Below are 22,312 nucleotides of genomic sequence, written 5' to 3' on the forward strand. Positions count from 1 at the left end.
AAAGTCCTTTAGTATAAAACCATCTTACTGAAAACCATCTTGTTTTCCTCCGCTGGGGTCTGGGGCTGCTGTATCCGGACTGCCCTTGGGTATGCAGTCGGCCTGGCACCTCTTCCACCTGCAAGAGCCCTGGAGACAAGTGCGGGAGTAGACTACCATGGGCACGAATCTCGAACTAGCCAGGCGACCTAAGCCAAGTGGCCTCCGTCTGTGAAATGGAGATGGTCATACCTACCGCACAGCACACGTCGCAGTGGTTCCCAGGACGAGCTCCCAGAGACTGGGCGCTCCGGGCTAGCCCTTCTGTTGGAGCCCCGCCATGGAAGTCGCTCCCGTGCTTTTGCAGAAAAAAATTAGCCTATGGAAAGCTTTTCACAATTTGGTTTCTTTTCCGGAAAGATTTGGTCTTTTATTCTCGGGTGTCCGCCGTCGCCCGCCCATCAGGAATCAGTTTGGAGGGCGCCGATGTAGCATGGGAATCGAGGTTTGCCTCCCAAGCTAGATGGCCCGCTCACGGACGCCAACGAGACAGGGCCTTTGCACTCCTGCCCATTCAGTTCGAGCCACCGCTCCAGGGTCCCCGGGCCAACCCACCGCTTGAGAACCCCGCTAGGATGGAGTCCGCTCCCCCAAGTTCCGCTTCCGCGATAGGCACCGCCCCGGCCGGAAGCCCACCAGAGGGGCGGGGCCTGTGTCCGCTACGTGGTGCCGGGCGCGTCCGCCGGCGCGAGGCGGTGACGCGAGGCAGCGGAGACCAATGGGGATCGGCGTTGGCCCGCGCTCCCGCCCCTACCCGGCCCCGCCCCCGCCCGGCGTCGGGCCGTCGGACGGGCGGGAAGAGGTGGCTGCTACGGCAGGATGGCGGCGGCGGCGGCAGTGGGCGCGGGCGCGGGGGCGGGGAGCCCGGGGGCGGCGGGCGGCAGCGGCGGGGCGCGCGAGGGCGCGCGGGTGGCGGCGCTGTGCCTACTGTGGTACGCGCTGAGCGCGGGTGGTAACGTGGTCAACAAGGTGATCCTGAGCGCCTTCCCGTTCCCCGTGACCGTGTCGCTGTGCCACATCCTGGCGCTGTGCGCGGGGCTCCCGCCGCTGCTGCGCGCCTGGCGCGTGCCCCCCGCGCCGCCCGTCTCGGGCCCCGGGCCCGGCCCGCATCCGTCTCCCGGCCCGCTGCTGCCGCCGCGCTTCTACCCGCGCTACGTGCTGCCACTCGCCTTCGGCAAGTACTTCGCGTCCGTGTCAGCGCACGTCAGCATCTGGAAGGTGCCAGTGTCCTACGCGCACACCGGTGGGTGCCGGGGCCGGCCTGGGGTGCGGTGGCCGGGACGTGCCACCTGGGGTTTCGGCGCTTGGATGGGAGTGCGACGGCCTGAGAAGTCAACTTCTGTCAGGAAGGCGCTAGGGGCCAACAAGGCTTGTAGCAGGGGAGGGAATCGCACAAGGGTTTTGGGAGGGAAGTGGCTGAGAAGAGAGCTGGGAGCTGAGCAGGGCGAATCACAACTGTTGGGTTGGGGGGAAGCCGCACAGAAGAAGGGCTGAGAGGGAAGGAAGGGGCTGCCAAACCCTCCCATCGCACTAGTGGAGTTGGGATTAGGGTACCAGGGTGGGTTCTGGGACTGGGGCGTCTCCCTGAGAGCCCCTTGCCTCTCTTTGCAGTCAAGGCCACCATGCCCATCTGGGTGGTTCTCCTGTCCAGGATCATCATGAAGGAGAAGCAGAGCACCAAGGTAACCCAGAAGGGTTCTGGGCAGGTGGGGGCCTCAAGGGCTTCCTGGCTGGTACCCAGCTGGTGACGTGGTCCAGGCTCCTGGCTTCCTCTCAAATCAGGAAATCAGCTTAGAGGCATCTAGTGGCCTTTTACTCCTAATGTTCTGTAATCGCTTTGGAGGCAGTGGTGTGTGTTCCTGAGTTGCTTCTGCTTTGTGGTCTCGGGGACGCTCCTGTCCCTCTCAGGTCCAGCTTTCCTCCACGTTTGGATTCCCTCCGTGTGGTTGCTGGTAGGCAGTGACTTGGTCCTATCCTGGCCAGGTACCACATGCCCCTCCAGGGGCACCAGGGATAGAACATCTGACGCCTTGCTGGAACTCTGACAAGGTTTTGCTTCTTTGCAAGTGACAGCGGTCAGGTTGGGGACTTTTGGGGTCAGAAGTGAGATTGCCAGTCAAAACAGTCTGATTTTGGCAAAACCCAGCAAAGTCTTCAAAATAAAAACCACCAGGAATTGTGAGTGTCTGGGAGTGGAAGTGAAAGCAACACGCAGAGGCTAGGACTGCATAAGGAAGATGCTTTGGGCACAATCCAGAGTCTGTTCAAGATGCCAAGCCAGGGTATTTCCTGCCTTGGGGTGAGAGAAGCTGTGGCTTCAGCCAGAGACCGACTTGCTCCGTGTCCTTAAGTGGAAGTGGGACTCCTGTTGTCCCAGCTGGAATCCATTTCATGCTGGACAGAGCGCTTCTTTTCTACGTGGTTGGTTTCTGGCATCCTGTATTTTATGTAACCCAGAGTGGCAGTGCCCTGGATCGACTTATGGAAATGGGGCCACCCCTGGCTGATTTTTTGTTTCAGCCTGTCTTTTTTTTCTCTGAAAGACCTGGGTGTGCTCTGTAGCCCACCTCCAGGGTGATGTCAGGTGTGACTTGTCTCCATGGGTCGGAGTTGCCTGGAAGGTGTGCAGCTTTGTCAGTCGATAATCACATCGTGTTTATCAGGTTTCCCAGATGTATGGGACATTGTACCCGGCTTGGGCATGGAGCCGGCCCCTGACTCAGTGCTGAAGGACTGAGGAATGGCCTAGGCCAGGACTAATGATAAAGACAGAATATGTGTGGATCCACCCTATGAGACAGATAAGGCAGGTAATTGTCATTCTTGATCTTAGCTGAAGAGGTGGGACGTAAAGGGGCGAGTCAAGTGCCTGAGGCCCACAGCCCATAGTGGGGGAGCTAGAATTGAGCAACCCCCCCCCCCAGTCCAGAGCCCTTGCTCTCTCCTCCAGGTGGGGATGAGAAGGCCTCACCAACCCTTCCTAAAATGTCTGCAGTGCTTTAAAGTGTCCTTTGTAGGAGGAGGGTGAGCTGGGGAGTCAGAAAAGCTAGGTGTCGAAAATGGATCCTATTTTTCTGGAAGTTTGGAGCCATTTAGCCACCCGAGCTTAGGGACCATCGCATACACTTGGCCTTGGAAAGCTTGGATCTTCTTGAAAGGCTCCTGTCCCGGCACTAACTCTTCATTCAGCCAGCACTTACTGGGCGTGGGCTATGTGATGGGTGCTAGGACAGAGCAGTGACGAGGACCTGCCCAGCAGACGGGCCCTTGTAGTGGGTGGAGAACACTGCCCCAAAACACCAGCACAGGGACCTGATGGGGGCTTGCGGGGGAGCTGAAAGTTCTCCTGGTCTGTGAACTGAGACCTGAGGGGGATGGCGGTCTCTAGCGGGAGAAGGCACAGAGGGAATGTCCCAGCCAAGGGTAACTGCGTGTTGGAAGAGACCAAACTAGGAGGGTACCTGGCCAGCCTCTCTGAGGAGCGGGATTTTAGGCCTTGGTGTGTTGGTGGCAGCAGCCGGGTAGAGCTGTTAGGGCCCCTGTTTGTGGCCCTGAGCTGGGGCTCTTAGTGGAAATGACCACGTAGGAAGTGGGGCCACAGAGTGACACAGCCCGGCCCCAGGGACTCTGCCCCATCTGCACCTCCAGCACCACTATCACAGCGAACACTGTTGACTGGGGGTAGGTGGAATCCCTTTGCTGAGGGAGGGGAGAGCAGCTAATGCTGCTCCAGGCATCTGTGTCAGGCAGCCTGGCTCAGCTCCAGCCATCAGCCCCTCCTGCCCTCCTGCAGGTGTACCTGTCACTCATCCCCATCATCAGCGGCGTCCTGCTGGCCACTGTCACCGAGTTGTCCTTCGACATGTGGGGGCTCATCAGTGCCCTCGCTGCTACACTGTGCTTCTCGCTTCAGAATATTTTCTCCAAAAAGGTATTTGTGTCTGAGAAATGTCTGATGACTGGGGGAGTGGCACGGGTGAGAGAGTGGGCAGTAGCGATCTCCGTGGTGTTGGAACAAGGAAAGAATCCTGGTGTCCTTCTGCTGGTTTTGTATTTGTTTCATTTTTTTTTTTCCAAGAGTTTGTTTCCTGTTATAAAATCAGCATATGCTCAGTGTGAAAAAATAAAGGGCCCCCTTCCCCCCCCCCCCCGAGATCAGAAAACTTACTGAGCACCTACTACGTGTCAGGCTTTGTAGTGGGTGTGGGAGATGAGTAATCAGTAGAGACCTGCCCCCTTCCCCGGGCGGTCCCACACTGAGTAGTCACAGAAGTGTCCCCTAAAGAGAACTACTATTAATGCTAGGGGACTTTTCTGCACAGTGTTTAGAGTTGTAATATTATAGATACGTTTCAGAATTTTACTTTGTATATTTACTATTTATGACATTCTCCCATATCATTAAAAAATACTGCTCTAACTCCTGTAATACACTCTTTTCTGACACCACAGTCACTGCAGTCAGTTTCCCGACTGCAGTGCAGGCTGTTTCCAACTCTTCGTCATACGTAATGCAGTAATGGGGGACGCCTGGGTGGCTCAGTCAGTGAAGCATCTGCCTTTGGCTCAGGTCATGATCCCAGGGTCCTGGGGTGGATGGATCCCCACATCTGGGTTCGCTGCTCAGCAGGGAGTCTGCTGCTCCCTCTGCCTCTGCCCTTCCCCCTGCTCCTTTTCTCTCTCTCTCACTCTTTCAAATAAATGAAATCTTTAAAAAAAAAAAAAAAAGAAAGAAAAGAAAAAAAAGTAACACAGTAAACATCTCTGTGCCTAACGTTTTCCTGTCTGTCGAGTTAATTTTCTTATGGAGGCTTAGTGTTCCTGGGTTGGAGTGTATGAGATGCTTTTGGGTCCTGATACACTTTGCCTGGTTGTATTCTGGAACAGCTATATGCCAATTTAGACAAAAAGCAGCAAGATTTCAGAGTGTCTGTTTCACTGCAGCTTCACCAGAACTGGATGTTGCTGGGTTTTTGTTTTTGTTTGTTTGTTTGTTTGTTTGTTTGTTTTTTTCCATTTCTCAGCCCTTCTTATTTGTTTGGGGTATTTTTGTCTCACTGCAGGTGCATTTGTAGGTTTGGTGGTCAGGGTCAGATGTCAGGGCTAAGGTACAGTCACCATGTTTGGGACCTGGCTAACAAGCCCTTCTTGGCACTTAGCCTTTAAAAAGGTTTTTTTTCTCTTTAGGTATTGAGAGATTCTCGGATCCACCATCTCCGGCTCCTGAACATCTTGGGCTGCCACGCTGTCTTCTTTATGATCCCCACGTGGGTCCTGGTGGACCTTTCAGCTTTCCTGGTCAGCAGCGACCTGGTGAGTTGGCCAGCACGGTGAACACACCCTTTTCTTGATTGGTTTCAGATTAGTTGCTTTGTCGGGGAGTTAAACCTTGTTGACTTTGGAACATCTGGGGCCCCTGGCAGCCAGCCCTCTTAACACTTTGTCATGACTCATTGCTCATGCAGTCGAGGAAGTCGGCTTCCTTTGCGTTTCCTCCTCCAGCAGGCTAGGTCTCAGGTGTCGACAGCTGCTGCATTTGTGCCAGTGGCATTAGGAACTAAAAAAAATGCCTGCACGGGCGACTCTCCTGTTCTGACAGTCTGTTCAGGTCTCACTTGGACTTGTTAAAACTGCACTTGATTGCTGGTTTCCTTTCTCCGTGACCTCTGTCCGTATTCCCGTTTGCTGTGAAGGGATCCACAGCGCTCCGAGTGTGGGCAAGAGGATCTTCCCACCACCTGCCAGGCCAGCCTCCAGACAGTGCATTAGAAACCCACGGGCAGGGGACAGTGAGGAGAGGCGTGGTTTTTCCAAGCCTGAGTTACGGAGAGGGGAGGGAATGTGTCTCAGGGCTTAATGAGGCCTGCTGGGAGTTCTCGACTTTAGTCTTTCATCCTTAGCATACCTGTAGGTGTCGTGCATGCACATTAGCTTCAGGCTCTCCAGGAGACTGGCTCCGTTTTAACCTACTGTCCGTATTATCTGTAAGTTAACAGAGAACTTTCCATCATCAACCAAGACGTATTACCTTGAAGTACATGAAAGTCAGTGCTTCTCTTTTTTTTTCAATTACCAATTTTCAGAGGAGAGATATAGCTTACTGCAGACGTTAACCAGTGAGTTGTGGGGAGGGGGGGTTGGTTTGGGGGCAGGGTGGGACAGTGAAGGAAGGTCCTTCTGTTTTTGTTTTTTGTTTGTTTTTTCTTTTTTCCCCCAGTATCATTGTGGACTCCTGTGTCAGTTGTGTGCCCTGTTCTTTTCATATTCAAAGTCCAGGTGAATGGAGTCCTTCCCATTGGCTCCCTGTCCTTTCGCCAGCTCAGGTCAGCCTTCGGTGGTTTTTGGGCCAGCGGGATGTTCTTTCTTATCTCGCATCTCTCCTGTCCCAGACCTGCAGTCAGCCACTCCTTCGGGAGCCCAGGTTGCTGGTAATAAGGAGTGCCGTCCAGAGACACGGCTGCCGTGTATGCTTCCCGCTGTGGGGCTGACCGTGCTTCCGTGTCTCTGCGGTGACCAGCTAGGAAAGTCCCATTGGGGCAGGGGGGAGAGTTCTACCAAATGCATTCCAATGCTGGTTTAACATTACAGGACTTCCAGCTGCTGGGATTTTTAAATTTATATCTTTTCTGATACTCTTGGTTCCTTGCCACATTTGTTCTTTATCCTATCCCAACTATTCCCGTAGGGATTCTACCACACACACACACACACACAATCACAGAGTGAGAGTTCCCACGGGACAACAGGTAGGATACTGAGAGAAGCCTAAGGTTTCTTTGCTGCTCTTTCTGTCCTTAGGACATGTTCCATTAAAGATGTACAATTGGAATACCGTGTTTTTTTGTTTTTTTTTTTTAAATTTGGAGTGAGAGAGAGAGGGCATAAGCAGGGGGAGGGGCAGAGGGAGAGGGAGAATCCGAGGCAGATTCCACGCTGAGGGCGGCAGAGCCTGACTCGGGGCTCGATCGCAGGACCCTGAGTTCATAACCGGAGTTGAAGCATCCGTCTGATGCTTACCTGACTGTGCCACCCAGGCGCCCCTGGAACACTGTGTTCTAAGGGCAGTGGAAATAATTGTTTTCACAACGCGTCTCTATCACCAGCTTGCCCAGGTGGGTTCTTTTCATTCCATTTGTTGTCATTTTTAGGCATTGCTTTTCTTTTCCATACCCGATTTGTCAGGCCTTTATATTTCCAAAGCCAGATGGCACGAGAAAGTTTATTCAGAATCTGGCTTCAGTTCCCATTACCTCCCCCCTTTCTTGTCCCTCCCCCATGGGCAGTCATGTTTATGCTCTTCGTTTACCCTTTCCGTGTTTCTTTTGGCAAGTATAAGCAAATCTGTATGTATTCCTACCTTTCTGCTTCCTACACAGAAAGTAACTTTTCAGATAGAAGAGAGCACTTGGCGGTTTTCGCTCAGACCCGTTCTGGGCAACCTCCCCTCCCCCCCTTAACACGTTTGTATTTAGGTCTTTTCTCATTCTTTGCTGATCGCTTTGGTGGCAGTTTTCCGACTCCATCCTGAGTTACAGCTCCTTGGTGTTTACATGGATATGTGCACACAGAAACATACTTAGAGGTTTTGCTCTGGTCGCTTTACTTCATTTGTATTTAGGACATTTTTTAGTTTTTTCCAGTGATGACCTTCTTTGGAATACATTTGAGTAATCTGTTTCGTTTCTTGAGGCCACAGATACTTTGTACCTTCATGGGGCCCTCATAACCCTCCAACAGTAGCCCTAGGAGCAGGAGGATTTGAGCTGCCACAGTCTGAAGGCAGGGGGCCCACCTCTCTGGGCTCCTCCTCTCTGCCCCATGTCTCCCACACAGATGCCGAGTGACTTAGCTCTGCCCCAGTCCTGCGCTTCATAGCAGCAGGGGGAAGGATCAGACAGGAGAGCACCTCCTGGAGGACGGTGCGCCACGTTACCAAGAATCAAAGGCTCCAGTGGGGGGTCCTGCACACAGGCAGCCCCCCTGCAGACAGCCTGGCTGAAGCCAGACGGGATCGCTAGACTCTGGAGCAGGTGGCCCGGTTTTAAAACTTGGACAGGATGAGTGAAGCAGCTGTTTGAAAATTGGAAAGTAAAAGGCAGTGGATATGCTGGGGTTGAAGATCACATTGCAGAGCAGTGTTCAGTCAGCAGTCGGTTTGCCTCTTTTGCCTCCTGTATATCCAGCCTAGACTTGAGGCCGCCCGAATGTAGAAGTGGGCACTGGGTGAGGCAGGGCCAGAAGACCTCGCCTCCTGGATCAGGGAATGGGAAAGGGGAGTCCTGACGCTCAGAATAGGGGAAATGCCCTGTTGGGGATTTCTGTAATTGTTGTTTCTTGGTTCTCTTGTGTCCCAAGCCCCTGGCAATCCCATGGTGGTGGTAGTGGTGGTGGCAGTGGTGGTGGCAGGGCCCCACAGCACCTGCAATGCTGAGTGAGGGCAACCTCCCTCCATGGTTAGAGAGTGGGATCAGTCCCCACTGAGTTTTTCTCATTTTCTCTGCCCACTGCTTGGTCCCAGGTGGAGGTGCGGTGGTAGGAAGGACACAGCAGAGTCGGGGAGTTAAGCCCCAGCTCTCTGATGAGAGGACTGAAAAGGGGAACTTTGGGAAGTGGCAAGTACCGAGGTAATCATGGAGAGGGAGGATGTCGGGAAACCATGTCAGAAAACATTGTACAGGCCTGGGCTTACCCCTGGGCTGCACATGTAGGGATCTGATCCTAAGAGGAGACCAAAGACTTTGAAACTGAACTGTGGGGTAGACTGCTGCCCCGATCCCAGACTGACCACTGGGTAGTGCACACTCAGGGTGGAGCCACATACCACCAGAAAGTCTTTGAAAACAGATCTTTTTATTGAAAACAGTATTTTGTTAATGATTTTTGGCTCACTGACCGTCAGGAATACCGGTTTTGTTGTACGGCCCAAAGTGTTCCCTAGTTTTCCATTTCCTAGAAAAGACTGTATAGAATTGGTATTTCTTTTTTCCTTAAGTGTTTGGTGAGTTTCCCAGTGAAATCATCCAGGCCTAGTAATTTCTTTTCAAAAGATTTTAAATCCAGGGACTCTGCTCAGCAGGGAACCTGCTTCCTCCTCTCTCTCTCTGCCTGCCTTTCTGCCTACTTGTGATCTCTGTCTGTTAAATAAATAAATAAAATCTTAAAAAAAAAATGCAAGGCTAATTCAATATTTGAAGATCAATGTAGTCCGTAACAGTCTAACAAAGAAAAATCACATATTTATATCAACTGATGCAGAAAAGGCATTTGATAAAGTCCAACATCGTTCATGAAAACAAAGTCAATAAGCTAGAAATAGAAGGAAACTCCTTCAGCCTGATCAAAGGTATTTACAGCTAACATCATAATGATGACCAGGGGCTTTACTGCTAAATTCAGGAATAAGTTCAGGATGTTCACTCTCAGAATGCCTATTCCATATCATACTTGACATCCTGGCCAGTGCGATAGGACAAGAAAAAGAAATAAAGGAAATAGATTTGAAAGGAAGAAATAAAATTTTCTCTAACCAACATAACCTTATTCTTTAGCATTAATTATAAATAATTGCTTAAATTTAATTTTTTGTCTTGGAAAAGGTGATGAAAAAAATTGAGATACGTTACTCTATATAGGCATACTTTTTTTTTTTAGAAGATTTTATTTGACAGACAGAGATCACAAGTAGGCAGAGAGGCAGGCAGAGAGGGGGGTGGAGGGAAGCAGGCTCCCCGCTGAGCAGAGAGCCTGATGTGGGGCTCGATCCCAGGACCCTGGGATAGTGATCTGAGCTGAAGGCAGAGGCTTTAACCCAGTGAGCCACCCAGGCACCCCTATACAGGCATACTTTTTATTGGGCTTAGCTTTATCTGACTTCACAGATACTACATTTTTTTTTTTTAATAAATTGAAGGTTTCTGCCAACCCTGCATCAAAGAAATGAATTGGTGCCATTTTTCCAACAGCATATGCTCACTTTGTGTCTCTGTGTTGTGTTTTAGTAATTCTTGCAAATCTTTGACTCGCTGAAAGCTCGGATGATAGCATTTTTGAGTAATAAAGTTTTGCACATTTAATTAAGGCATGCACATTTTTAAGACATAAAGATACTGTGCATTTAATAGACGATAGTATAGTGTAAACATAACTCATATATGCACTGAGAAACAAAAAAATTCACTTGCTTTATTGCAGTATTTCCTTTACTTCAGTGGTCTGGAACCAAACCTGCAATATCGCCAAGGTATGCCTCTGTGTGTGTGTGTGTGTGTGTGTGTGTGTGTATAGATACATACTACAATTTTTTTTTTAACATAGAAAAGCTTATTGGAAAATTTACATAGACAGGCAAAAGAACTGTAATGGTCAAACTATGTCTCAGAAAGAATAAACTTGGAGGAATCACATTACTTAATTGTAAGACTTAGGATAAAGGAATAGATACTGGTGAAGGGAGAGACACAGAAATCAGTGGAGCAGAATTGTGTGCAACTAAACACACACACAGAAATCAGTGGAGCAGAATTGTGTGCAACTAAACACACACAAATCTCCATAACTGATATTTGACAGGTTTAAAGGCAATCAAAGGGGAAAGGATAAGTCCTTTTAACAAACGGTCTCAGAACAATTAGACATCGACATGCGAAAATCTGAGCCTTGACTTAAGACCTCACACGTTACACAAAGCTTATAGTGCATTCTAGACTTAAATATAAGAGTGAAAATGGTAGGGGCACCTGGGTGACTTAGTAGGCTGAACATCCGACTCTGGATCTCAGCTCAGGCCTTGATCTCAGGGTCGTGAGTTCAAGCCCTGCACTGGGCTCCATGCTGGGTGTGGCACCTACTTTTAAAAAGCCTAAAAAAGAGCTAAAATTATAACCTTTAGGAAACAAAAAAACAGGAGAGGGACATGCGGGTGGCTCAGTTGGCTGGACGTCTGCCTTTGGTTCAGGTCACCATCTCAGTTTCTTGGGATCGAGTCCCACCGGGCTCCTTGCTCAGCGCGCGGAGTCTGCTTCTCTCTCTCTGACAAATAAATAAATAAAATCTTAAAAACAAACAGGAGAAAGCTCTTCATGACTTGGAACTCATTTTTAGACATTACAACAAAAACAGAGTCCATAAAGAAAAAATTGGTAAATGGAGTTTCATCCAAGTTTAAAACTTTCAATCTGTGAAGACACTGCTAAGTGAAAGAAAAGACAGGCTACCAGCAGGGAGAAAACGTTTACAAGTGATGGAGGACTTGCATTCCGAATATATAAAGAACTCTCAAAACTCGGTAGTAAGACAACAGCTTGCTTAAAAATGGGCAAAAGACTTGAACAGACTTTTTCTCCACTGAGACTGCCCAGATGGCATATAAATGGGCAAGTGGGCCACTTCATACCTGTTAGAACAGCTACAGTAAAAACAAAAAAACAATATGTTGCTCAATAAAGCACAGCTAGAATGCTTATATATTGTTGAAGCAAATCCAAAATGGTACGGCCCCTCTAGAAAACTTGTCAGAGTCTCTTCTGAAGTTCAACACTTACCATATGACCCAGCAATCTCACTTCTGGGTGTTAATTTTAGAAAAATGAAACTTAGGCTCCCACAAAAGCCTGGACACAAATGTTCATAGCAGTTCTACTCATGACCTCATGATGACGCAAAGCCGGACAACCCAAGTGTCCTTCAACAAGTGAGTGGAAACAAAACAAAAAAACCCAACCACGGTACATTCATACAATGGAACGTTACTTGGCAGTTAAAAAAAAAAAAAAAGGCATCAGCTGTTACTCCTTACGACAACTTGGATAGATGGCAGAGGCATTATTGCCGAGTGAAAGAAGCCTATCTGAGAAGTTTCCATTCTGTATCGTGCCATTTGTAGGCCAATCTCTAAAAGACAGACGCAAGCTTAGTTGGTCAGGTGTCTGACCCGATCTCAGCTCAGGTCTTGTGAGTTCAAGCTCCGTGGTGGGCTCCAAATAAAATAGAATGAAAAATAAAAGACAGACCTGGAGTGCAGGAGAACATATCAGTAGTTGCTTGGATTTGGGGAGCGGATTCATACAAAGAAGCCTGGGAAAGTGTTTTGGGGTGGTGACAGAGCTGTTCTGAATTCCGATTGTGGTGTTGGCTACGTGAATCAGTGCATGTGTTAAAACACATGGAACTGTGTGCTGTGAGGAAGAAACACTTGACTTTATTCCAAGTCAGTTTTTTTTTTTTAAGCTGGATTGGCTGGGTTCCGTTTCTGAATGGTATCTATGCAAGCTGGCTCACTTGTAAAAATAGCTTCTAAGTCCGTATCAGTTGCCTCAGGGAAAGACCGCTGAGAGAACAGGCCAGCTCACCACAGAAGCTGGTGGGCTCATGTGCCTTTCAGAGGTCATTATCCCAACGAGGGGCCAAAGTCAGGGTGGCCTTGAGCAGGTTACCTAAGTGTATCTTGCTCTCCTTTGAGAGGACCTCATGATCCTTCCAGCTCAGAGGGTGGCAGAGATGGATCAGGCCACCATTCTAAGACTTCCAGCTCCCATCCTGGCAGGGCCACTAAGTGCCACCTTCCTGAAGGGATCTGGCCATTACCGATGCAGCCTGGGAATTGGGATGCAGGTGTCACCGAGCAGCTGTGGCTTTGCTCCCTCCACTGAGCCACGCTGGGTCTTGAGGCTTCTCTGTTCTCAGAGGACACAGGGACATGGGGATTGTCCCAGCACTTCAGCCTAGGTCAGACACTGGAGCTGTCCACGTCTGGTGTACTGTCTCCTGAGGTCGTTCCACTGGCCTGGCAGCCCTGCCCTAAAGCAGCCTCTCGGTTCCCCAGGACGGGTACTGTGGTGGGACTGGGAGGTGGGGAGGCGCGGGTGTGGTGTCGCATGCCTTCTGGTATCCAGCCGTGGAGAGATGGCCACAATGTTCGGTGCTGGGCATCCCTGCCACCTGGCCGGGCAGCACCCTCCTGACTGTTGCCTGTTCAGCCCAGACTCTCTGCAGGGAGTGGGGTTCTGTGGTCATGGTGCCTGCTAGTTGTGAGTTCTTAACTTCTGGACCCTCTTAATCGGAGTGCTTTATTCTGGTGGGTCACACGGTTACTCGAGTTTTGATAAAATCTCCCGTTTGGGTTGGGGTTGTTTTAACGCATATTCACAGCCTCTCCCATGGCAGAGAGGAAGTGTGACCTGAAAGGTCAAGTGGCTTGGGTGTGGGTGGGAGGGGTCTCCCAGTGACAGGGCAGACCCAGGGCTTCTGGCTCCTAGCCTGGGGCTCCTGTGTTACTAGGTTCTTTGCATACTGCCCCGGGGGGCTGCCTCCCCATCCCGTGGAAGGCATCATGTCTGCTACCGTCTGAATGTTTGTGTCTGGTGCAGCCCCCCAACCATTGCCAAATTTCTGTGTGAAACTCTCTCTCCCAAGATGATGGTATTCCGGGGTGGGGCCTTTGGGAGGCCCGAAGGGTAGAGTTCTCATCAAATGGGATTTGTGTCCTTATAAAAGGAGACCCCAGTGACCTCTCTTGCCCTTCCACATGAGGGCACTGTGAGTGGACCCCACCTATGAATGGGGAAGCCCACACCAGGCACTGGGTCTCCTTGACCTTGGACTCCCCAGCTTCCAGAACTGTGAGAAACAGCTATTGTTTGTAAGTACCCCTCATCCAGCCAGCCTGTGGTATTTTGCTCTAGCAGCTCGACTGGACCAGGACAGTGTCCAGTAAGCAGACCTCGCTCTGCTAACCCCGGAGCGCCCAGTCCTCACTGTCAGAGACAAGGGAGGCTTCAGTTCACATGATGCCCTCTATCCTTGGCACCTGCCTTGGCCTCTTGGAGCCCCCAGATCCTCAGTAGGAATGAAGCTAATTATCATTGTCATCGTGGGGATCACGCCCCTGCTAGGACTCACCACACCGCTGCATCTGCCCCCTGCCAACACTGACCCCGGGTAGCCCCTCTGCGCCCCTCCCCGACCTCTCCTGGGGCCAATGTGTGACCCAGGTGCCGTTCTTGCTTCCCCGTCTCTACAGACCTATGTGTCCCAGTGGCCCTGGACACTCCTGCTCCTGGCTGTCAGCGGCTTCTGTAACTTCGCGCAGAATGTCATCGCCTTCAGCATCCTCAACCTCATCAGCCCTCTGAGCTACTCTGTCGCCAATGCCACAAAGAGAATCATGGTCATCACGGTGTCCCTGATCATGCTGCAGAACCCGGTCACCAGCACCAACGTCCTGGGCATGATGACAGCCATCCTGGGGGTCTTTCTGTACAACAAAGTGAGTCTGGGGTGGGGGAGGGTGTTCCTTTGATGCCTAGGGAGGCACCAAGATTCGGGGAGGGGGAGAAGAAAGGGACCTCAGCAGGAGCTAAGAGGCTGGGGCCACAACTCCAGCTTTGTCACGGACTGGTTTATGGTGTTGGTGTGGCCCTACCTGGCCCAGCCTGCCTTCCTTTTCCCATGTAGATGATTCTAGGTCTGTACCCCATTCCAGCCGTGGCTCTTGGGTCTTTGCAGGCTTTGTCAGGGATTTCACTGTCTCATGAAGGCTCTATTGGGTCGAGTGCAGACATGGGTGGCTCACAGGGAGGGCTGGCCATGCCTGGGGCCTGCCTGGGTCACTGCTTCAGTGGGCCTTGAAGGGCTGCTCAGATACGAATTGTTGCCCTCTGTCGTGTGTGCGGGCGCCGGGGAAGGAGCCAGCCGTCTCACTGCTCTCTTGACCTTGCAGACCAAGTACGATGCCAATCAGCAAGCCCGGAAGCACCTCCTCCCAGTCACCACAGGGGACCTGAGCAGTAAGGAGCACCATCGGAGCCCCCTGGAGAAGCCCCACAATGGCATCCTCTTCCCCCAGCACGGGGACTATCAGTACGGCCGCAACAACGTTTTAACAGATCATTTCCAGTACAGCCGGCAGAGCTACCCGAACTACAGTTTGAACCGTTATGACGTGTAGTCTAGACGACAGGGCGCTACTGTTGTGTGACTCCTTCCCCTACTCCCTAGCAGTACCGGAAACTTCTGACAACCAGTGAATGTACAACCCAGCTGAGGGGACGGTGCGTAACCATCAGCAGACCCTGGGGCTTCCCAGGCCCCCAGGGGCAGCAGGATGCTGCCCCACAGGAAGGACCACTGCCCTCAAGCTCCAGTGTTCAGGCCCTTTCTTCCTGGAGTCTGTCATCTGAGGGCTGTGTTGGTATGGAGATCTTGGCCCAGTTTTTACCTTTGTGGACTTACTCCCCAAGTCACATATTTGAGAGTCTAATTCTGCTTTCCAGATATTTCCAGATAACTCTCCGGAAAGGTGGGATCGCTGTGGATGCAGACCTCCGAGCAGGCCAGAGGGTTTCCTGGGTGTCAAGGAAGGGACTTGGAGGGTGGTGCTTGAGAGAGACAGATTAGCTGCTTTCATTCCCCTGCTCAGATAGGTCAAGGGCTGAGGCAGGCGTGGAGCAGACGAGCACCAGAGTTTACTAAAAGCATCTCCAACAACAAAGATGGACCCAGTTTCCGGTCAACCCCATGGCCATTTGCAGTAGTTACCAGCGAATGTCCCAAAGAGAAAAACTGCAATTAGCCTTGAATTCTTGGAGCCTACTTCTTTGACCTGCCCGTCAGAGCTGGTGTGTGTCCAGACCCAGAGGGAGGGCAGCTGCATTCTCCTGTTCTCTCGCTTCCCTTGCCAGAGCAGGGCACCTCTCCTCTCTGGGGACAGCGAGGAGGAAGTGACTGGGGGGCTGTCAGAAGGAGCATTAAGAAATCATGTCAGTGTTTCAAGCTCTATTTCTGTAACACTTGTTTTATCTTTTCTGATGAGTCTTCACTTGTGTGAAGACTTAGTAGGATATCTGGTGGGGAGATGTTAATTTCACGAGGATCTTGCATTTTGGGGGGGATATTTTGTAGTTGTATTTATGCCTTGGTCCCCTGTATGGGGCAGGGGACGTATGAGGGAGGACTGGGTTATGGATTGAAAACCCTTTTGTTCTTAAATGTTTAAAAACAAGAAAAGCTCCCTACTGGTGATGCCAGTCTTGGTACCCTTCAGCATTAGTAGGAAGCGACGAAGTGTCTTCAGGCTCCTCTCTAATGGCCCCAGCTGCTGAAAGCGGAATGAATCGAGAACATCATCTCAGTAGTTTGTGTAATAGACAAGACCACAGCACTTTGGGTTCCATGACCTGATCTGGTGGTGTCTGCAGTAGGATCTGAATCATGTCCTGGTGAAGGGGAGAAGGGGTGAGCACTGAGCTGTGGTTTGGGTTTAGATAAATCTCATCAGGAAAAGTACCTGGCCCCAGCAGGTAGCCCGTGAGCCAAGGTTCAGGTGAGTCTCCAACTTCCCCAGCCTCACGAAAGGACCCTGCCCTCAGAGGGGACCAGTAGCTTGGCTGGTGGGGTCTCCGGTGATGTCTGCCTTCCTCCTTCAGCACTGTGCCCAACCTCTTGAATAGGCACTTGGAGCGAGAAGATGGGACAGTAGGTCACCCTTCACCTCCTGGTGAGTGAGGTGTTTTCCCATCAGAGGAAGGATCATAGCCTATGATCGACTCCTGGTTTGGTTACTCCATCAGCTTATGGATGGGCTGTTCCTGGAGAGGTCCCCTGGTCCCCTTCTGGCCTGATTTTATGCACCACTGGCTTCAGGTCCCTGTGCCGTTCATTTGCTTTGTAATTACTCTGGTCCCAAGTTTTGAGACAGCTGCTGTGTAAAACGGGAAGGAGAAGTCCCAAAGGGGACTTGGGAAAGAGCTTGCTGACTGCCTCCACCAGGGGCACTAGTCCATAGCTGAACTTTTCCCACTGGGGAAGAGCAACAAATGGGGATAATTTTGCACCACAAAGATATTATAGTAGTTGTCTTTGTGATTATAGTAACTGCTTCCTTGGACAGATAATTGAACTCCAAAATGAACTTCCACGTCTTTTCAGTTTTAATGAAATTCCTGATGTTGGCTAAAATTTGTATATTGATTTGTTTTCCCTTTTCCAATGCAAGATCTGCTGGTGAGGGGAAATGACTGGTTTTATTACGGTTTATAAATTAATAAATGGGGGATTTAATTCTGTACATAAATCTACAGCAAGTACATACACTGGAATGAATGAGACAATCATATTAGACCAAATCATATCAAAAAACAAAGACATACTTTTGAGACTTGAAGGTTCAGAGCTGACACTGACCTCCTGAAGGCCAGTTTTCCAGGCACTTTGGCCCTGGCCCATGACCTGAACCCCACTCCCACAGTCACCTTTGCAGCTCTGTTCCCCTCACCCTCCTCTCGGCTGGGGTTTGTGGTAGCAAATTAGTCTACCCACCCATGGTATGGTCTGCCTGCGACCCTAACTCGAACCCAACTCCTTCATTTTACAGAAGGGGAAAACAGGCTCAGAGGGCATTTTTGAATAGTGTTTGTTCACTATTCAAGATTTGGTGTGGACTTTTTAAGCACCTTATTTTAAGTCATTCGTTATAGGGAAAAATCAAACCCCTATTCAAAGGAGGGAAGCCAAGTATGTTGAAGTGAAGAAGCACTTGGGATTTCTGAATTTTGCTGTGTATTTGGCATACGTCATGGAGCAGGCCCTTTATTACTACTGGAACATAACCAGGCCTGGATACGTTAAGGTCTCACAGCCTTAAGGGGACAGAACATTAAATTATTCAAGGAACTGAAATTGTGAATTGTTTTTTTCAAATGTCACCTATTTTTAAGACTTAAATGCTATAGACTTCTGTGGGAATGATACTGTGTGTATATTCATTGATGGCATTTACCAAAAATAAACAGTGGTCACCAGGGAATCACCATTGGTCTTAATTTGTCAGTGAGGGTCTTTCTGAATGACCTTGTCTTCAGTGTGCCCAGCAAGAAAACATGAGACAAAGAGCAAACCAACTTGATTCTCACATTAGAGCAGACTGCAACCTTTTATTTTTTCCTGAGCCCAAAATTAGGACATGAGATTTGTAAATTTAGGAGATGGTAGAATAAAATTAGAGTCACAGCTCAGCAGTTCACGACATGCCTTTATTGAACAGAGTAACACGGAAAACCCAAGAAGGGCTGGCAGCTGTGCTCATGAAGGGTATTTCTGAGGAACAGCAGCTAATACGGAGGCCCTACTACATGCTCAACACGCTGGTGGGTTTCTCCCACACAATCCTTGTAAGCCCTGTTTGCTTTATTAGCCACACAGACGAAAATGAGGCGCCCAGAGGTCGTCACTTGTCTCGAGTCACAGTAAGCCCGCCCCCAGAGTCCGTGTCCCCCCATGCTGACTCAAAAACGATGTCCCAACAGCATTTCCTTCGGTAGCAGCTGAAGAGTAGGAGTTTCTGCCAAAACAACTGCCCACAACCTCTTAATTCATAATCCTTTTGTTCAATGATTTACTGACACTTCGTATGCGTCAGGTACAGGAAACAGATCCGTAAGGCTCAGAGCACGCTTGGCTTCATTTACAGATGTGTAACTAAGTGGTACACAGGTGCTATATTGGAGGAAGTAAAAATACTAAGGAAACTACGGGGAGGAGCAATTATCTGAGGGGAGCGGAATGTTTTGACTTGCACTTACGATTCTCGGGATACTTTATCTGCATATTTTGTATTCATCTCATTTAATCATCAGCACCCAAGAGATTAGCCCCATTTTAGAAGAAGCGGAAACAAGGTCCTGCTGGGGCCTCGGAGCAGGGCTGGAAGCCAGGAGTGTCTGACGCCAAGCCAGGGCCCTTCGTCCTGCAGAGCAGCCAAGATAAAGTGAGCGGTTTCATTTAGCCTCACCTTGTCAACTATTCCTAAGATGGGCCAGTGCCATTCGAGGTGTATCTTTTCACTGCAGTTGCCTGGGCCACAATGCCACCGTTTAAGACCCTGAAGGAGCCACCCTGTCTGGGCGACCTGGTGGCTCTAGTCCGCTACTGCAGCTCCAACAAGCCAGGGGCCTGTTCCTGCAGAGTAAGAAGTCGTGCGGTGCTGGGTGTGGCTCCACTGCGGACACTAGTCTCAACTCCTACCTGGGAGGGTCCTCTCCAAGCACAGGAATACTCCTATTTGTCTCCCCAGGGCAACTCCTTTGCGCCCAGAGGCTTGCTCAGTGACGTGATCAGCCCCAAGGAATGCTGCCTGCTCCAGGGTGGAACAGGACCTTCTCAATTTCCACATCATTCGTTTTGCCGGGACTTTGGCTAGGTGACCACAGAGGGTTCTGTTACTTGTAGCAATCAAGACAACAGTCATACCAAGCTTTACCTTGATTGAGATTACCGGTCTGGATGGGCCTGGAATTCTTCGTCACCCACGACTTTCTCTAATAACTTCTGCTGTCTATTTGTTAAATTTGAAAAAAAGTTAAAGCTAAAAGACCTCTATACTCTACAAATGTCAAAAAGAATGAGACAGATTTATGTAAGAGAGAACAATTTCTAAAATCTATTGATTATATAAATGTGCTTGTGAGTACACAATTTATTTCTGAAAAGACACACAAAACACTGGACAGACAGCAGTTGCCTCTGAGAATATATATACACATTTTTTTTCACAACTGGCATATACATATTATTTTATAATCTGCCTTTAAAAATGTGTTCAAAACATTTCCCCTTCTTACTAAATTCTCTCTCTTGATTTTGTGTGTCTGTGTACATGATACCGTATTATTCCACTAAAGGGATATGGTGTAATTAACCAACTCCTATTGCTGCACATTTAAACACCATTTTATTCGATAACTGGGTATGCACAGTGTAGCCCATGCTTCTTGATTTGGGATAAATTCCTCACAGTATGTTTGCAGATCAAAGCGGGTATGCATATGGCTTTAAACTTCTTTCCATTTTGCCTCCCAAACTTCAGCAAGTTCCCCTCTTCCAGGAGAGAGCATTTTACTTGTTTCCTTAGAGTTTTGTTTCTAGCTTCCTGGAGACCATCTGTGTGACAGTCTCTACTTGTGGCATCTCTACTGCTTTCTACGGACCAATGGGTTCTAAATTGGCCCACTGAAATGACTCTGGGTGAGGCCACATGATACTTAAATGTTCAGTCTCAGATAAACGGTATTTTAAACATTAAGAAACGAATATATGATGGGGCGCCTGGGTGGCTCAGTGGTTTAAGCCTCTGCCTTTGGCTCAGGTCATGATCTCAGAGTCCTGGGATCAAGGCCTGCATTGGGCTCTTTGCTCGGCGGGGAGCCTGCTTCCCCCTCTCTCTGCCTGCCTACTTGTGATCGCTCTATCAAATAAATAAAGTCTTCAAAAAAAAAATGAATATATGAAAGTGGTCACAGGCTTACAATCTTTTGAAGGGACAGTTGGAAGCATCATCAGTATTAAATGTCCACATTCTACACTAAGACTCTCTTAACGGCAGCATAAAAATGGGACCAACCCCAGACACTCCACAGAATCTGGCTTCGATGAATTAATTTACTGTACAACCACACTACAGTGTCCCTGCAGTCATTAAAAATGACCATACAGGGGCGCCTGGGTGGCTCAGTGGGTTAAGCCGCTGCATTCGGCTCAGGTCATGATCTCAGGGTCCTGGGATGGAGTCCTGCATAGGGCTCTCTGATCAGCAGGGAGCCTGCTTCCCTCTCTCTCTGCCTACCTCTCCATCTACTTGTGAGCTCTCTCTGTCAAATAAATACAAAAAATCTTAAAAAAAAAAAAATGACCATACAGATCCTGTTAAGAATCTGAAAAATGCTGTGTATCTTTAACTCATGAAAATACATATAGGTACAACAATGTGCTATCTCTGAATTCCACCCAAGGCAGAGCACAAATTAAAATCCTGATATAGATCTTCACTGGCAAGGAAAAATAACCACACCATCCAGATACTGAGCTCTGTACTAAACAGACTAAGCCACATGCTCCCTTTGCCTGCAGTATTCCTGTAGTTCGCTCCTGATTAGGATCTCCCCACAACCTCACTTCCCAGGGGCAAACCACACCTTTGCAGTGACATATTTGTTTACTGATTGACAGGTCTCCACCCCCACTAGACTACAGGCTCAGGAGAGCAGAGTTCAGGCCCGACTCCATTACAAGACACATCCAGCTTGCTTTTCTGTCAAACAAGAATAATCTTCACTAGTGAACATCTGCAATCATTTAATGACAAGGAAAGACCAACTTAGAACCGCAAAAAAAGGCATTCCATTCCTCTCCTCAGTAGACCTGTATTTTAGAAAAACTATTTATTAGATTCTGAATGCCACCAACTAAAATAATATGGATATTTTTCTCTTTGGCTATGTAAGTACTTACATGATATAATCAATTTTGCCTCTTGACCCGCATGGCTTAAATATTTGCTATCTGGGCCTTTATAGAGTAAGTTTGTCGATTCCTGGCCTAAAGCATTACCTTGCATAGGGAAGGCAATCCATAAGCGTCTTATGGTCAAAAATGGGGGGAAAAATGTTTCTGAAATATATGGACATTTATTTGCATAGGAAAAATAGGGAGGTATAGCCAACCAAGTGTTAACAATGGCAATCTCTAGAAGGTCAGATTACGGGGACGTCCACAGTCTACGCCCGCTAACATTTACTGCTGCTTGTCATCGTTCTTTCCCCACCTCGAGCACACGTTCACGTCGTCATCATTTGAGACGCAATCCGACTGCATCTTTGAGGAAGGCGCCGGGCCCTCTGGGCGCGCAATTTGGAAGGCCGGGCACCCGCAGGTCGTGGCCGGCGGGGGTGGGGGTGGGGTCCCCCTGCCACAAAGTCTTCCTTACCAAAGCGCTGGGTTGAGCGAAAGACACTGAGCAGGAGGATCTTGGGAACCTCAATAAGCCCAGTCCCATCCCCTCCCAAGCCCATCACCTCCCAGTTCTACTCCCCGGCGTCGCGGCCGGGGAGCCTCCCGGACGCACCTCACCTCGTAGTCTTCTCACCGCAGCCCCGCGAGAAGGAACTCCCCAGAGCCCTGGCCCAGCGGAAAACGCGGCCTGCCAAGCCCGCCGGCTGCGACGCGAGCCGGGGAAGACGCCGGCGCCGTGGTTAACGGTAGTCTGCGCCGTTCCAGCCGTTCCGGGCCGTAGCGCGACAGCGGCTCACCCCGCGCAAGCGCGGGAAAGCCCCTGCGCGTGCGTATTGTCAGCCCCTACCGCGCGCTCGGCCTCGCGCGGCTTCTTCCCGCCCGCCTTCTGCCCTCACTTCCGCGGTTTCCCGGCGACGGCCGTAAGTGAAAGGCGGAAGCAGCCCGCGAGACGAGCCGTAAACGGCTCCCTCGCGCCACTTCCGGCCGGCTTCCG

The 22,312-nt window shown here is 49.8% G+C and overlaps 1 protein-coding gene across 1 annotated transcript; it reads left to right on the plus strand.

The window, feature by feature from the left end:
• Positions 1-858: 858 nt before the first annotated feature.
• SLC35E1 (solute carrier family 35 member E1) lies at positions 859-17,839 on the plus strand. Its single transcript, XM_044253997.1, has 6 exons — positions 859-1,282; positions 1,651-1,721; positions 3,833-3,970; positions 5,227-5,352; positions 14,057-14,302; positions 14,756-17,839. Exons 1-6 carry the CDS (start codon positions 859-861, stop codon positions 14,981-14,983), a joined length of 1,233 nt encoding a protein of 410 aa, XP_044109932.1. The 3' UTR covers positions 14,984-17,839.
• The last annotated feature ends 4,473 nt before the right edge of the window (positions 17,840-22,312 follow it).

Source organism: Neovison vison, chromosome 6, assembly GCF_020171115.1.
Source record: "Neovison vison isolate M4711 chromosome 6, ASM_NN_V1, whole genome shotgun sequence".
NCBI classification, from domain to species: domain Eukaryota; kingdom Metazoa; phylum Chordata; class Mammalia; order Carnivora; family Mustelidae; genus Neogale; species Neogale vison.

Excerpts from the sequence above, each read along its gene's own strand:
- SLC35E1 (XM_044253997.1), top strand. The coding sequence starts at position 859 with ATGGCGGCGGCGGCGGCAGTGGGCGCGGGCGCGGGGGCGGGGAGCCCG. Across the intron at positions 1,283-1,650 it reads AGTGTCCTACGCGCACACCG|TCAAGGCCACCATGCCCATC; the intron begins GTGGGTGCCGGG and ends CTCTCTTTGCAG. Across the intron at positions 5,353-14,056 it reads TCCTGGTCAGCAGCGACCTG|ACCTATGTGTCCCAGTGGCC; the intron begins GTGAGTTGGCCA and ends CCGTCTCTACAG.